This window comes from Seriola dumerili, unplaced genomic scaffold (genome assembly GCF_002260705.1).
Source record: "Seriola dumerili isolate Sdu_G_001 unplaced genomic scaffold, Sdu_1.0 BDQW01000290.1, whole genome shotgun sequence".
NCBI classification, from domain to species: domain Eukaryota; kingdom Metazoa; phylum Chordata; class Actinopteri; order Carangiformes; family Carangidae; genus Seriola; species Seriola dumerili.
The window spans coordinates 50,262-67,174 of record NW_019174545.1 but is presented as its reverse complement, the minus strand read 5'-3'; the positions used below and the strand labels follow the sequence as shown (position 1 = coordinate 67,174).

The 16,913-nt window shown below is 42.8% G+C and overlaps 1 protein-coding gene across 1 annotated transcript in view; it reads left to right on the top strand.

Annotated features, from left to right (window-relative positions):
* The first annotated feature begins 552 nt into the window (after positions 1-552).
* The window catches only part of ank1 (ankyrin 1), a 40,856-nt gene continuing 24,495 nt past the window's right edge, over positions 553-16,913 (top strand). Inside the window, exons 1-19 of the mRNA XM_022757639.1 lie at positions 553-733; positions 8,417-8,518; positions 11,250-11,348; positions 11,790-11,888; positions 12,191-12,289; positions 12,472-12,657; positions 12,815-12,913; positions 13,002-13,100; positions 13,200-13,298; positions 13,558-13,755; positions 13,861-13,959; positions 14,105-14,203; positions 14,320-14,418; positions 14,762-14,959; positions 15,080-15,178; positions 15,300-15,398; positions 15,495-15,692; positions 15,802-15,900; positions 16,654-16,752. Coding sequence (XP_022613360.1) covers positions 707-733; positions 8,417-8,518; positions 11,250-11,348; positions 11,790-11,888; positions 12,191-12,289; positions 12,472-12,657; positions 12,815-12,913; positions 13,002-13,100; positions 13,200-13,298; positions 13,558-13,755; positions 13,861-13,959; positions 14,105-14,203; positions 14,320-14,418; positions 14,762-14,959; positions 15,080-15,178; positions 15,300-15,398; positions 15,495-15,692; positions 15,802-15,900; positions 16,654-16,752 — 2,196 coding nt within the window. The 5' untranslated portion in view covers positions 553-706. The remainder of the gene's footprint in view (positions 734-8,416; positions 8,519-11,249; positions 11,349-11,789; positions 11,889-12,190; positions 12,290-12,471; positions 12,658-12,814; positions 12,914-13,001; positions 13,101-13,199; positions 13,299-13,557; positions 13,756-13,860; positions 13,960-14,104; positions 14,204-14,319; positions 14,419-14,761; positions 14,960-15,079; positions 15,179-15,299; positions 15,399-15,494; positions 15,693-15,801; positions 15,901-16,653; positions 16,753-16,913) is intronic.

Sequence of the window (16,913 nt, the reverse complement as noted above, 5' to 3'; positions counted from 1 at the left end):
TCTCCACAGTAACTCTACGCTATTTTGGTATTGCCTGGTCCGTGAAAAAAAATGATTGTCTGCCTGTCACAAAACATACAGGAGACACAGAGACGGGCGTGACGTGTTGGTAAGAAGGGACAGGAGAAAGGAGGGATAAAGTTTGGGTGACAGAGTGTTGGGGTGCAACAAAACCTGAAAGGTGGAGAGGATAGATGAGGTGGAGAGCAGAACATAGACTGTGATGGAGGGTAGAAGAAGAGAACGATGGACATAAAGGAGAAGAAAAATAAAAGGGATTTGAGGCAGAGTTAGAAATATAAAGTTAGAGAAAATGGAAGAAAGTAGCCAAAAATGAACCAGGATGTAGGCAGGAAACCCATGGTGAGAGTGTGGGGCACCCGTTTGTTTTTGTGTCCGTGTGAAATGTGTGTCTTTAGATACAGGCAGCATTCCTCCAGAGATAAACCCTTGGGCCCCCGTCCCCTCAACCCCCACCCTCCTCAATCTCTCCACCCACCATGCTTACTCAAGTGTGTGCGTCTGGGCGGGCGTGTGTGTGTGTGTATGTGTGTGTATGTGTGTGTGTGTGTGTGTGTTCGTGTTTACGTTGGACGGGGGTCTGCGTGCTCTGTACCGCAGCACTTGCAGGGGGCAACAGAAAAGACAGCTGTGAGTTTGAGAGAAACAGAAAACGTAAGAAAGAGAGAGTGGAGGGCCAACAGGCATGCCAGTCAAGACCGTCACTTTTGGAGTGAGTACCACAAACTCTGCTGTTCTCCGTCTCCTCTTCACCTTCCTCCCTCTATACGCTCTCACTTCATCTCTTTTCCTGTCACTCTCGCTGTCTCTTCATATTATCTCTCTCTACCAGTACACTTCTCCATCACTCTTGTTTTATTGCTGTCTTTTTTTGCAATGTTTTGTTCTGCTATAAAAACCTCGGTTGCATTTTCTCAGATTTAATGCACCTGCCGATGCTCCCTGTCTTTATCCTTTCACATCAGACAGTGATGGGCCAAGACTTTTGTCACTGGCTTTGTTCCCGGTTTTAAATCCATTTTTCTTTCAAATGTACTTTGTCTCTAACACATGAATATTGATGTATTGGTATTTACTTTTCATCCATTTTGTTAAAGTTCTTTTTTTATTTAGTGAATGCCTCTCTGTGTTTGCTCTGTTTACTAAGTAGCATTCTTGTTCTCCATCCCTTCACATCCACTGTTTTGGAGACTTCCCCCTGGCTTCGCTTTCACTGCTCGTTCTTGTTTTCGGTCCTGAATATGCCCTCATCTTTCAGTATAACACTGAAAGAGAAAAATGAGAGAGATGCAGGTCATGGAGATTTAAATACAGGTCCTGCTTAATAAGAAAGCCATTTGTCACTTTCTTATTGCAGACTAACTTCTTATGATTTTTATCAAAACTCAAATGAAGCAATGGAGCATTAAAAACACATAGCAAGTCATTGCATACAGACTCAAACATAAACGCACTTGATCAAACTCTTCAGTCGGAGCCTCCCATAGGGAGGGAGCTTGATTGCTTGGGGGTATCTTTGAAAGTTGTGATGCATGTGCATCCAAGATTAGTGTAAGTGCGTAAGTGTGTGGGTGTGTATCATGTTCAGTTTTCCTCCTTAATCTCGTTTTTGACTTTATTTGTTCCTCTGTTTGATGTTCAGATTGTATGATGTCAACTAGGATTAGCTGTGGTAAGTAAACTAGAGGTCAGTAAACTGATTAGTGGGTCAATTAATGAGATTCTTTCAGCGCGGCTTCACTGAAGACTATAGACTATTTAATCTACTGAGCCAGCAGGCAAAACAGGACACGCGATCACAAGGCCCTGCTGTATGTGCATGTGCGTGTGTACGAGTGCCAATTTTGTATCAACCAGAGTTTACCTGGGGTTAATAGCAGAAGCAGTTTGTGTGAGGTTTTACTGTAGATGATGCAACTTGTAGAAATGCTCCACTGCAGTCAATTTACAATGCTGTCAGTAGTTTATTCATCTCAGAGTCCACTGTTGTCTGAAACCTTTCACTTCTTGCAGTATTTCACCCTTGTTTTTTTAGTTCCTCCCAAAGATAGGAGAAATTTGCAAGTAAACAGATCAACTTAACAACAGGAAAACATGGCCAATAGTCAATTTCAATAGCCAGGACAGCGCTGTATAACTGAGAGGAACAGTGAGAAGCGGAGGAAGAAGTACTCTGTACTTAATTCTGTTCTGAGGTAAAATTACCAATACTAAAATCACACTTAAAGTCCTTAAAGTATCAAAAGTAACAGTAATCATCATACAGAACATGCAAACAGCATTTTAATGTTGTAGCAGGTGGAAGTTGAACTACTTTGTTTCACTGTTGACTAGTTAAATTTATAACAAAACATTTCATAAAAGAATCACATGTAAAAGCTTAATCAGAAGAAGTAGCGAGTCTCTGTAGCAGTCAGATAAATGTACTGGAGTAGTGTAAAGTATCATAAAATAGAAACAACATTGAGGTAGAATGTTTAAGTACCTCAAAAAGTTTACTTACGGTCAATATTTCAATAATTGTACTTAATTACTTTCCACCACTGCAAAAAAGTTGCTCACAATACAATACCTCTGATTTTTTTCTTTAGCTATTTTAGCAGGTGTGATGCTGAAGTATTATTCTGTTTACAGTGTAGATATAACCACAGTTATATGAAGCTTCACAGTGCTAGAATTTAGTTTTATAGATTTAAGATCAGTCCAATATCTGGACTGAAGTTACTTATATTCTTATATATGATCTAATCTTTCTGTCCCTCGAGCAGTTATATTCTCTACTGTTGTGTTATTGTGCAGTTAAACACAGGTTGTTTACCATATCCTGATCCTATCCTCCATAGGTTTCAAACCCTATCTCCACCGATTGGCTTTCACCCTCTTTGTCATCCCCACAAGAGATCACAGTAACCATGACAATCTCATCTACAAGCGCAGAGGCTGCAGCAGGGCAAAATATAAAGAGACAATCAATGAGTACGGCAGGGACAAACAGTGGGATACGGAGGGCCGGGGGGAGGGGGGTGGGAGTGTGAGAAAGTAAATAGTAAAAATGGGACAAGACGCTTCGCCACATATAGGGGATAGAAGCAGACAGGCAAATGGTTGGACAGACAGGCAGATTTACATACAGACAGACAGTGTTGAGTGGGGGAATGTAACAGCTTCATCCCAGTGGCCCCACTCGCCTGCTTCCTGTAAATGTGTCCATAGCTGAGCGGTCCCATGGGTCTCAGGCTGACTGACTCTACACTTACTACATCTCTGTAGCCGGAAACAGCTCGCTGCCCGCTCAACCTCTTCAAGCAGCCTGAGAGATGAAGGCGGCGATGGAGGCCAGAGAAAAAAGGACAAAGAACGAAAATCAATTTCTAGAACAAATGCAAGTCAGCAGAAATGGGTGATGGAATAGCTGTTTAAGCACTCTGCAGGAATTTCCATATCCGCCGTTCAGTGTTCCCCTACAATGTATAGAAACCGTCCAATCACATTGTTTGGTTTAAATACATAGAGATATTGAGTTTAGCAGGGGAAAATAACTGTTAGTTTGGTGGGTTTGCACAATTTATGTTGTTTAAAGTTCAGGAAATTATTGCAAGTAAAGTAGGAATTGTGATACACTGAACATACGTATGCACCTTATTTCCACCTTTCTGCCGGGTGTACAAAGAGCTGCCGTGGCACTTAAAATATTCATGATTTGCACCTGGTGCTGTGTCAGCAAATTCATGTTGTTGTGTGTGTTTGTGTGTGTGTGTGTGTGAGTGAGAGAGAGAGAGAGAGAAAAGGAGAGAGGGGATGGGTTGCTCTCTGTATTGTGAATTTTATGTTAATTTTAATAGAAATGCTGAGATTCTATGAAGCAGATAATACTTCCATATCCCAGAAGGATCACCCTGATCTTTGACACAGAAATTCTCACATTGACATTCAGTGGAAGACCTCCAGGATTTGTCTCTCAGTTGCATTGGTGAAATAGTCCTGGATTCAATTTCACCAGCAATGAGACCTTTTCAGATTTATAACCTGTCTAGACTGTTAGGAGGAACACATTACTTTAAACCAATGGTTCCCAAGATAAGTCTAGGGTTAAAAGGGATTAATGGTATGAGAAAAAAGTATATTTCTGTGACACAATTTTTTTTTTTTTTTACAGCTTTTCTATCTTCCTGCTTTTTTTGGTTGGATTTTTGTTCTTGTGCAATGCTGTCGTGTCTTCAAAAATCCCTGAAATTAAACAATCTGAGAAGGAAAAATTCTTAGGTTGAACTGCTTAGTGTAAGCCCTCACCTGTGGTGAGGCACTATAAGTAGATATTGCCTCAAGTTAAAAAAAAAAAAAAAAGTTTGGAGCCCCTGACTTAAAACTGTTTCTCGAACTGGGCAACAAATATATTTCTGCTTGATCCATATGAATATAGTATAATAATGAGGCAGAAACTGTGAGTCATTGTCTTTGGCGTCACAATAATCAGCATCTTTGCTAAAATCACAAGAAATCCCCCAGAAATTTGTCAACTTGCAACTGATATAACGGTAGAAGCAGTTAAATAAACCTTTTGCTGTTGCTGGCGTAAAGTGACACTAGTGACCATCTGATGAAGCCAGTTTGTTTTCCAAATTGCTGTTATATCAACAAAGGCAGGCGAGAAAAGAAGCTACTGTGATGGCAGTACAGCATTACAGTATCTGGAAGTAATCTTGCATACAGCCACTGCAAAGAGATAGAGTGGGAACAGTTTACACAGAGATTTAACACAGATGGAGAGATAACATAGTGAAGTTATAACAGCCATTTTCGAGCCCACTGTGAACACATGACTGCGTGTTCTCAAATCCATTACAATTAGATCACAAACACAGTTTCTACTGCTTTCTACTCTCCGGTTTCCCTGTCTTCCCATTCCTGCCTCACATTGTCTTATTTCTCCCCCTTCACACACACAAACACACACAGTCGATCTGATCCCACCGCAAATCGTCACAAACACACACCATCGGTCTTTTGTTGGAAAATCATGATTCTTTAGGTCTAGCCGTGCCACCGTGATCTCAGGCATTCCTCGTCGTGCACACAAACACATACATATGTACACGTTGAGTTTTCGAGCACTGCAGTCCACTGGCGAGGAGGTGATGTCATTCTGTCTGCTGCAGCACCAGCAGAGGAGGCAAGCGAGGGGGGAGAGAGAGAAATGTAAGAAGCAGGGGATGGAGGAGGGAAAGAAGGCAACAGGAAGGAAAAACTGAGATAAACATGAGAAGAAGAGAGTTCAGAAGAGAGGATTTTCTGTGATGAGATAGGGAATCATTTTACTTGGTAATTTTGAGCTTCATTATCAGGAGCCTTGAACTGTCTCCGCCTGAGGACAGCTGCACAGATGCACATTGCAGGACAGTGTGTGTTGATACTGCTCATGTTAACCATGAAGCTGCTGAGCAGGTTATTGTCTTGTCTCTTTTCCTCCAAACAGTATGATTAATGTGCTCGCTCATTTTTTGCTCAGCTCCAGACCCCGGAGCTTGTCCATTCTCTATGGGGATAATCAGAGAGGGACTCATTCATCTAAATCACACCAAAGTCCAGCAAAAACGTAGAGGAGGAATTATACCACAGAGCGTTTTTAGACTGCTCTGTATGTGTGTGCTTCCACTGCTGTGTGCATGTGCGCCGTACCTGTTTACGAGTTAGTGGATGGGTGTGGTTCCCCTGCATCCTTATCTCACCACACCACGCACTCACTTCTTGACGCAAGCAGATCCACACAGAAACATGCAGACACGCACATGAGAATGCAGGACTGATCACTAGGAAAGTGTCACCATGGAGAGAGAGAGAGAATTTGCTGTAACCGGCGACATCTCACTTGAGTCTTTTCTGGAGGGATTATAGTGTGAGTCTCTGTCGTCTTATAAACTTTCAGGAGGCTGTTTCTGTGGTGCAGTGCTTTGAGTCCAGGGGGATGGGTCGCCTGTAGAGGGGCCTCAGTTGGGGTCACCATGGCGTTACCATGCTGCCATTTGCTTTCAGACCATGTATATTATGTTAAGTTGTGGTTGTCTTTGCATCAGCTGTATTTGCTCTGACTTTGATGGAAGGATTTTTCTTGTCTCACCATGGCAGAGTCTGCAAACATCAGATACAACAGTCTGCACTCTGCTACCCTGTGCAGAGCTTGTGTTCCTGATTTTTATATTTAGCTTTTACATCCAAAATTTACTCAAGTCTAACAGTATGAGAAAAGTCTGTTTTTCCAATTATGAAACTTGAAATCCATTTATAGATATTTTAGGGATGCTGTATCCCAGTATGGTAATCATAACTATTGTGACAGGTGTGTGTGTGTGTGTGTGTGTGTGTGTGTGTGTGTGTGTGTGTGTGTGTGTGTGTGTGTGTGTGTGTGTGTGTGTGTGTGGGTGGGTGGGTGTGTACAGGGGTCAGTTCGTTGCAGTCTAGATGGAGGAGGGCTTTAGCTTATCATCTTCTTCAAAGTGAAAGTGAATGAGAAAGTCTATGGGAGGAAAATAGTACCAATACAACCGTAGCAACTGTAAGTAAATAAAACCATTAACTGAGACGACTGAACTAGAGACAGTAGCTCAGAGACTTTACAATATGTCTTGAAATACCTCTATATGTTTTTGTACCTCTTTTGACTCTTTTGAGTGTTTCTTGTATCTTAAAGTAAGTCTAAATATCATATGGTAGATTTATAAATGCAGTTTTTTACTTTACAGTACATCCAATGTTCTGTTTTTATTACTTTTTTGTGTGTGTGAATGTCCTGTGTGTGTGTGTGTGTGTGTGTGTGTGTGTGTGTGTGTGTGTGTGTGTGTGAGTGACTCAGAGGCTTTGTACTGCAGAGTAATATGCCTCTCAATTATCTGTGAGCGAAAGCTAAAACAAAACCATTTATTGGAGAGAATGGCTATGACTCAGAGGCAAGTGGCTCCGTGTGAGTCTGTGAACTCGCACAAAGCCCAGGATTTATTACTTTACACACAGGATGTTGTGTACTATATGACGTTCATCTGATAAGTGGAAACGTTGCCATTGTACAATTTTTTTTTTTTTATACCAGACATGAAGAACAAGAATTGCAGACTGTCAGAAACTTTGCTACTTCAGTCAGCTGGAAAGTTTTCTGTTTCCCTGCCGTCGCCCTCACTTCTTTTTTTTCAAAGTGACCTCTCTCTCTTTGCACAGCACTGTGCCACTGGTGTCATGCTGAGTGTGGGTTGTGTCATTTGTTGCTATGCCTTTACTCCAGGCATGTGGATCTTTTCTCTTTTTTACCCAGGCTCACTCCCTCTCTGTCAAAAGAGGACCGACAACAGTGTCACAACAATAGACAACACAATCTTAAGGCACTATGTTATCAAGTTAAGGAAAGCAGTTTCTTTGGTGTTTTGGTGTGTGGCAGCATTTAAGAAATCAGAGGTTTGCAAATGAATTTAATCTCTGCATTTTGTGCGTGAAAACATGCACAGAATGACTGGATGGCTGTTGATTCTCCTGACCAGCATTTTGAGATAGCTGGTGAGATGGAGGGAGGGGATGATGTCGGGAGGGGATGGGTACGGGGAGAGGGGAGATTATGTAAATGAAATCAAAAGGTGCAGGGTTTGCCGCAGTCAAGTTTCTCCGTGTGGTTTTCCCTCAGTTGCTCCCGTTCTCCTCCTCTCCTCTCCCTCGCTCTCCCCCTGTGCCGCATGAGTGATCCTGTTTCAGCAGCACCCCTGGCTGCCTGGGAGAGGCATGAAGCCCTCAGACACAAACAAAACACAGACAAAAACACTAGACGTGCCATGAGCTGGCCCGTGAGCCAGGACTCGCCAATCCCTCTCTCTCTCTCTCTCTCTCTCTCCTTTCTCCATTCACCTTGTGTCTCTTTCTCTCTCTTTCATTCACACACATAAACCCAGAGACCAACACAGCCGACACACCAGAGACTGTCTGTGTAGTATAATCACACTTGCCTTATCACCAGAGTACAGAGCAGCAGGTAGACTTATGGACATATCTTTTTAGAGGTTTTGTGGAACTGAGAGACCAGTTCACACTAAGAGGGGAGTCTATGTACTGCTATTACTTCACTGGCGTTCCCACCACAACCTCAAACACACAAATTTCAAGGTGCAAATGCAGATTTTTGAACTGCACTCGCCAAAATACCAGGGGAGGAAATGAAATGAGAGGAAAACTGATGGGTAACCGCCATCTTGCTACTGAACGTTTTCAGTTTTACATGCTTTTATTTCTAAAAATAATAACCAAACTCTGTCTCCCTCTCCACTTTTCCTCTCTATTCCTCTACTTTATGTGTCTCTCACTTTCTCTTATACCCCTTACCCCCCCCCCCCCCTCTCGTTCCCTCTCTCTGTTTCACTTGCAGGCAGATGCTGGCAACAGTTTTCTCCGAGCGGCCCGTTCTGGCAACTTGGACAAGGCCCTGGAACATATCAAAAATGGCATTGATATAAATACAGCCAATCAGGTGAGAGAGCTGCACATTCCCTAAGTTATAGCTTCGGACCGGCAAGCTCATTTAACTATCAGCCAGTGATTTTTATTTATTTTGTACTTGCCACTCTTGTCCTTTTATTCAAGTCGGGTAGTTTTGCTCATCTGCAAAAATGATCTTCAGTTGTACTGCGTAATAGTGCATGGCAAGAATAGAAATAGAAATATTTGAGTGTTCATTTGCCCACAGTCGAATCCTGCCAGGGTTTAGTATTCTGTCTCTCTATCTGCTTTCTAGCTGATTAAATTAAAATTCAGGAGGTGGGTGTGCTGCCTGCTTCTAATTCAAAAAAAGAACAACAATGTGTGAATGGAAACAGCGGTACAATTTCACTAATGGCGCTAAGTTATAAGTCATGGAGTTAGTTATAAACCAAATATATAGTTTCATTTAGGATCTAATTCATAATCATTTGTTTATTTCATTATTTTCTGCTCAAATATTGTCCATGTATACCACCATTTGTTGTATCATTATTTCTATATAAATGTGTTTTGAGTGTCCAGTGTGCATGATGTGTCTGAAGTTACCACTGTGCTGTTATATGCCCATTCATCTGCCTGTGCACTCAGTCATGCACTGTACTGTAAGTGCATGCTCGGGTAGACTGTTAATCAGTGGCTGGAGGTGACAGGTAGAGTATACAGGGTCTCCGGGGTAAGGTGATAAATGGGGCAGGGTCTTCTCCTTCGCCCTGCCTCTTCCATCCTGCCTCCTTTACTCTGACGGTTGTTCCCAGAGTGTCCAGGAAGAGGCAGTGCTAGTGGGCTAGGACTGCTGCCCTCAGGCTACTGAAACTTTGCCAAAAAGTGTATGTGTGTGTGTGTGTGTGTGAGTGAGAGAGAGAGATTCTTCTGGCTCATTAATCTAACTTAGTCATGGTTTCCCTTCCATTCACTTATGCTTCCTCAACATTTTATTATTGCTGATAATGCTTCTGTCAGGATGTCTATGAGGCCTATTCACGGGCCTCATAACAGACCCCACATAACAAGAGATTTATTCATGTAAAGTGACACTGTACAGTGGCCCATTTCCGCCAAACGCCCTGATGATAACGAAGGGAAACACCCCATGGATTAAAATTACAATTACAACAGAAATACTGTCTGATACCAGAATTTTTTGGACTTGCAAGATGAATTCTCCTGATTTACACAATTTCAATTCATTGTTTTGTTGATAGCTATCATATGATATTGGGTTATTTTCGCTGTTTGGTGTTAATTGTGTTTCAGTTAAAGTGATAATCTACAACATACAAGTTATTGCTTTCCAGCTTTGCCCTCGCAGCTCCTGTATGTGGGATTTTTATGTGATTATAGCTTCTTTCAAATTAGCCTGATAACTTTTTGCTTGTAGAAAAATTAAACACTTCTTGTGAAAATTGGTCCAGCGTACTATACATGTTGCTTTCAGTCAAGCTACTCTGTCTTTATTTATACTACCACCAGATGGCAGCAAAATTAGAAATGTTTAAATTCTACACATAGTAGCTTTAATTTTGGCCAGGTTCAGTGGAATCATAAAGACATGAAACACAGGCCATAGTTTCTTATGTATCTCCATGTTCTTACATTTATCACAAACACAGGTTGAATCTCTGAGGGCTGCAACTATTGATTTTCATTATCAATCTGAAGCATATGTAGATTATTTTCTGGATTAATCTATTAAAATGTCAGAAAAATAAATAAATAATAGGTTTCCCATAGTCCAAGTCAAGAGGATCAATTTATCCACTACGTTTTACAACTCTATGCTACTTACCCTCCAAATGTGTTTGTGGTGATACAGAATATATTATATTTGTTATTATTTATATTTGAAAACAGTTGTAGACTGTCACTTTAACGCAGGCGGCGACAGTGTTGTTGTTGTTGTGGTTGTGTGACTGTTTGTCCTGGTGCTGTATGTCCAGTCTGATGGGAGTGTGGCCAGGTGGAGGTTTGACTGTGGCAGTTGTGTCTCTGTTAACTTGTCTGAGTGGATACCTCTGCCATGGGTTGCTCACCAGCACGCTGCCTCACTCCTGCCCTCCCATTATTGTGTTTTCCCTCCTCTTCTGTCCTTCTCAGCCTAACAACTGCTCCACTACCCTCTCTCCTCCACCTGGTTTACCGGTTTACTAACTCACCTCCCTTTTTTTTTTCTTCCTTTTTTTTCCTCCTCCATCGCCTCCCTCTCTCTCCCCTCCCTCCTTCTCTCCTCTGTCTGCAGTAGAGTGATGGTGTGCTGTGGTCTCCCCACTCAGAGGAATAATATCAGTGGTGTGGGAAAGGTCCAACCTCACATGTCCTGTGCGGCTGAAGGAAGGCTGTGTGAGGTCAGACCTATTCCACACGGCTTGTATTCTTCCCAGCCACGAGACCAGCGGCCTGCCATCCCCCTCCCGTCCTCCTCTTCCCTCTCCTCCTCCTCACCATCATTAATCAAATGAAAATGATCACATCATGATTTTCATCCCCGTAGACATTGTTTTTCCCTAATGACCACTTTGATTCTGAGAGTACTGCATGCGTGGTGTCTAGTGTAAGTATTTGCCTGCTGTGGTTTGTGCGATAACAACCCCAGTCGTTTAATTTGGCATGGCCTACATGAGTTTGTGTGTATACATGTTTATTTCTTTAAGATCAGGGGATATTTGTGTTCATAGCGTGTTTCGGACCCTTCAGTATGAGGTCTGCTCTGCTCTCTCACTCAGAATGGGCTCAACGGGTTACATCTGGCCTCGAAAGAAGGCCACGTCAAAATGGTGCTGGAGCTACTCCACAATGGAATCGTACTGGAGACCACCACAAAGGTAAAATCTCCTGGAAAAAAATACTACTACCTACCTATTCTGGAACCAAGCAAAATGGGTATCAAAACCTGTGAAGCACTGAGAGCTGACATGTGATGAGTGTTCAAATATGCACTTTTATTTACTTATTCTTAGATAGTTCCTGATTTAGATCTACATTTTGATACTAAAACTAGCATCAATACTACTATAGAAAATTTTAAAATGATACCTTTTTTTTTTTTTTTTTTACATGTGAATCAATGCTATTTGTTTACCCCATTAAAAATGGTCAAAGCATTATTCATCTACAGTATCTAATGTCAGAATACAACATGAAAGATCTGTCCAGCTGCAAAACCTAACATGCCCAAAACCCACATGCACTTTGCATATAAATGTTGGTTGTCAGTGCTCATTATGACTGTGTACTCTTGTCCTCATGTATCTATGTTTAAACAGAAAGGGAATACGGCCCTGCACATTGCAGCCCTGGCAGGGCAGGAGCAGGTGGTCACAGAGCTGGTTAACTACGGGGCCAATGTCAATGCTCAGTCCCAGGTGAGATTCAGTGCTGCTCTCACAGCGGTGATCACAGGACACTGAGGCCACTCATCAGTACTTACTATGTCAACTTTACTGTGAAACCATTGTAGTAACTATTGCAGTTCCATCTGTTAACATGTGTCTTTGTTCCTATATTTCTGTGTGTTGGTGTTTCCTTTCTGTGTACATCCTTGTGCGTGCATCTGTGACTGTCTTCCTACCTTTCTGTTGCTGTGCCTGTGTCTCCTCTGCTGCTGCTGTGTGTGTGTGTCTGTATGTATGTGTGTGTCTGTTGTGTGTGCGTCTTCCTGAGACAGAAGGGTTTCACTCCACTCTACATGGCTGCGCAAGAAAACCATCTAGAGGTTGTGAAGTTTCTTCTGGAGAACGGAGCCAATCAGAGCATTCCAACTGAGGTACCAAAGACCTGAGAGAAGTTTTCAAAGAGTAATCTCCCAAACTCCTCAATCCCATCCTCGCTGATCCAGACTCGCTGTCCTTCCATTCTGTTTTGTTCTCATAAGCCTCTCTCCTTACATCTCTCCAGTTTTCTCTCCATGAGTTAATTAGTATCCTAACCCTCTCCCTTGTCCTTCAGGATGGATTTACTCCTCTGGCCGTGGCCCTTCAGCAGGGGCATGAAAATGTCGTAGCCCTGCTCATCAACTACGGCACCAAGGGAAAGGTTCGCCTCCCTGCGCTGCACATTGCAGCGCGCAACGACGATACACGCACAGCCGCAGTGCTTCTGCAGAACGACCCCAATCCTGATGTACTCAGCAAGGTGTGTGGGCGTGTGTGTGAATGCGATGTACACGTGTGTACTACATGTAAAGTAGGAATGGAAATCCTTGTTTGGTGTCCTTGTTTGGTTTGTCTTTGAGTTTCAAAGTGCAAAGGTAATGAAAGTGACGTACACTCACCCTGATGTGTCCCCGCAGACTGGATTCACACCCCTCCACATTGCTGCACACTATGAAAACTTGAACGTAGCTCAACTGCTGCTCAATAGAGGAGCCAATGTCAACTTCACCCCAAAGGTAGGGCATAACTAATAGGAGGTTCATCTCTTGTACTTGCTTGCTGTTCTCTTAGAGTGTGTGTAAGTGTATCTGTATCTCTCTGCAGAACGGCATCACTCCTCTGCACATTGCATCCAGACGAGGGAATGTGATCATGGTCCGACTCCTGCTGGACAGAGGGGCGCAGATCGATGCCAAGACCAAGGTACAGCAGACATCTATCCTACTGTTTCCTAAACTCTTTGATTCACTTACTGTCTTTGACGCATCATTAACTAAATCACTAACAATTGTCTCTCTCCAGGATGAGCTGACTCCTCTGCATTGTGCAGCCAGAAATGGTCATGTCAGGATTATAGAGATCCTGCTGGACCATGGGGCCCCCATCCAGGCAAAGACAAAGGTAAACCATCTACTGTAGATACAAGTAAAGAAAATTCTTCACTCCTCTGGTTTGGTCGTGAACGCAAATCAGTGTGTGAGAGAATTGAAAATGAAAGTTTGTCATCCACCAGCCAAATGCAGCCATGTATTCCTCTTGCTGCTGCTTCTTAATCTGATTGTTTGTTTTCACTACAAGACAATTTGCCTCCTGTTTCACAAGGAATGAGAGAATCAACATGTTTTTTTGGGGGGGGTTTTTTGTTTGTTTGTTTTTTCAGAATGGCCTGTCTCCAATCCACATGGCAGCACAGGGTGACCACATGGACTGCGTCAAGCAGCTTCTGCAGTACAACGCAGAGATTGATGACATCACACTGGACCACCTCACGCCTCTGCATGTGGCGGCACACTGTGGCCACCACCGCATGGCCAAAGTACTGCTGGACAAAGGGGCCAAACCCAACTCCCGGGCACTGGTCAGTGACAAGCACACAGGAGAACACAGTTAATTTGTCTATTCAGGAAAGGCAAAGTTACTTCTTACCATCGTGGTGATGATAACTGTCCCTTTGTTTTTACAGAATGGCTTCACTCCTTTGCATATTGCCTGTAAAAAGAACCACATGCGCGTGATGGATCTCCTGCTCAAACACTCTGCATCATTAGAGGCTGTAACTGAGGTGAGAGATCAAGAGGGAATGAAATAAATGAGAAACATTTATCTAAAAAAGGGTTCAAAGTAAAAGCATCTAAATTTATTCAGGTGCTTTAATAAATCTGCAAGTCCACTTATAATTCTTGTAATTCTGCCCTCCTTTTGAACAGTCTGGCCTGACCCCCTTGCATGTGGCATCATTTATGGGTCATCTAAACATTGTGAAGATCCTGCTACAGAAAGGAGCCTCCCCCAGCGCCTCCAACGTGGTGAGTTCCCATCTGAGATTCCAAGAGCAACACACATAACTAAATAACCCACAATAACATTTTTGTTAAAAGGTCTGACTGTGTGTTTTGTTGTGTTTTTTTGTGTGTGTGAGCAGAAAGTGGAGACTCCTCTCCATATGGCATCTCGAGCGGGACACTATGAGGTGGCAGAGTTTTTACTGCAGAATGCAGCACCAGTGGACGCCAAGGCCAAGGTAGAGATTTCACATAGCACAGTCTGCGTATTCACAGGCTCGTGCAAAAGATTCCTCATAGACATATTGTAAATGTGCCAAAAGCCTCATTTTGTTATATGATATATGAAAGCGTTGATTTTAAAAAGTCAGTCTAGCAACTGATTCTTGGCTATTGATGTAGACAGAGCTTTGTTTCTACAGGCTAATTCTGCTCCTGCACACCACAGCCTCATTTTGACTGGTAGTGAAGAACACAGTGGAAAAGCTTAGAAATTAAAACAGGGCTGGTAGAGGACCTCTCATTTTTAGATGTTTCATACAGTACGTTACATTTCATGAGTGCCCTCTCCTCCCTGACCAGGATGACCAAACACCTTTGCATTGTGCCGCTCGGATGGGCCACAAGGAGCTCGTGAAGCTGCTGCTGGAGCATAAAGCCAACCCCAACTCCACCACCACAGCAGGACACACACCCCTACACATCGCTTCCCGGGAAGGTCATGTACAAACCGTCCGCATCCTACTGGACATGGAGGCTCAGCAGACCAAGATGACCAAGGTAAAGCATCCATTTTGCATATTCTGGCCTATGTCTCTAATGTTAGGTATTTGCAGACCTTGGATTTTGAGCCTCAGTTACCCTAATATTGTGTCCCAATTCCTGTTGGCGCCTCTGTAGAAAGGCTTCACTCCGCTGCATGTGGCCTCTAAGTATGGCAAAGTGGACGTAGCAGAGCTGCTGCTGGAGAGAGGAGCCAACCCTAATGCTGCAGGCAAGGTAAGAAAAACAAAAAGGCATTGGATCTATAGGAGGAAGTATCAAAAGATTTAAAAAAAAAAAAAAAAAAGTGATGTATGATGTAACACATGCTGATGAAGTTTTGATTTTGTTTTTACAGAATGGGCTTACTCCTCTGCATGTCGCTGTACATCACAACAATCTGGATGTTGTTAACCTGCTTGTCAGCAAGGGAGGGTCACCACATAGCGCAGCCAGGGTAAAAGGAAAAATTAAATGCAAATCCACACACACCTAATCCTGAATGTGACAGTTATTATAGTTTTTCTGACCACTACTCATGTCTGTGCTCCAGAACGGCTACACTGCCCTGCACATAGCATCCAAGCAGAACCAGGTGGAGGTGGCTAACAGCCTACTGCAGTACGGAGCTTCGGCCAATGCTGAGTCACTGCAGGGTGTCACACCTCTCCACCTGGCCTCGCAGGAAGGAAGGCCCGACATGGTCTCCCTGCTCATCTCCAAACAGGCTAATGTCAACCTTGGCAACAAGGCAAGAACCAGATAAATGATGAAAGAGTGACTAAAAGGGGGATTATATGCGTGCATATCTGTGATCTGTGCTGTGATATATTTGTCGTTTTAACTTTTGTTGCCTACAGAGTGGATTAACCCCTCTGCACCTGGTGGCACAGGAAGGACATGTTGGCATCGCTGATATCTTGGTGAAGCAGGGAGCCTCAGTCTATGCAGCCACACGGGTATGACCTCTTCAGTCTTTTGGTCCTATAATCAAAAGAATAAATAAACAGAGGGTTAAGAGAGTTTCACGTTAAACCGTGGTCCAGGTTATCAAACCCTTATCTGTGTAGAAACTACTTGTGCAGTAGCAGATAGTGTCTTAAGTTCTGTAATAAAAATAGCCTTATGATCTCATGGCAGAGGGTTATGTTACCATCAATACATGGCAGACCCTAGAGGGGTTCAGATCACTCAGACCTCTGGTGCATTGGTTTTACAGCTGTGGTTTGATGTGGAATTGTACCAGATTAATATAGATAAGTGTAATTTAAGTGTAGAATCATATAATGTGGTCAGGACAACAGCACCACGAACTACAACCTTAAAAAATGAAACCTATTTGACATAATAATAGCATTTTATGTGGTAGTATTTGTTGTGGGGTTCTTGAAATTGGAAATTATTGTAATGTCGAGGTGTTAGTATTGGTGGTATTGTTATTGTTCCTATCCTGTGCACAAGAAACAGTTATATCCTGTCTCTCCTAAATTACAGCCTGAATGCAATTTTTATCATCACTGTCTTTTCAGAAATAAACTTACAGTGTGAATTTGACCCATCGGTTGATGTAATATTCATGAGACATTCAACCTCAAATAGGATCAAATCTGCATAATGTAGTCAAATTAAAAGGTCATTAAGACACTAAAGTTATGCGACTTTGATGTTTTTGTGTTGAGGACTTTCTACTGTTTCTCTCTCTCTCCTCTCAGATGGGTTACACTCCCCTGCATGTAGCGTGTCACTATGGCAACATCAAGATGGTGAAGTTCCTCCTGCAGCAACAGGCCAATGTCAACAGCAAAACAAGGGTGAGTGCCTCCCTCTGGTTTTGGATAAAACTACAACAAAATTAGCCTGGGCATGAGTCACAGAGCTACATTGTGTCAACTCTCTCTGTCTCATTCATCAGTAATACAGTTATAATACATTCTCCAGCATGGGTCGTGACTGTAGCAGGCATCCCCAGCTG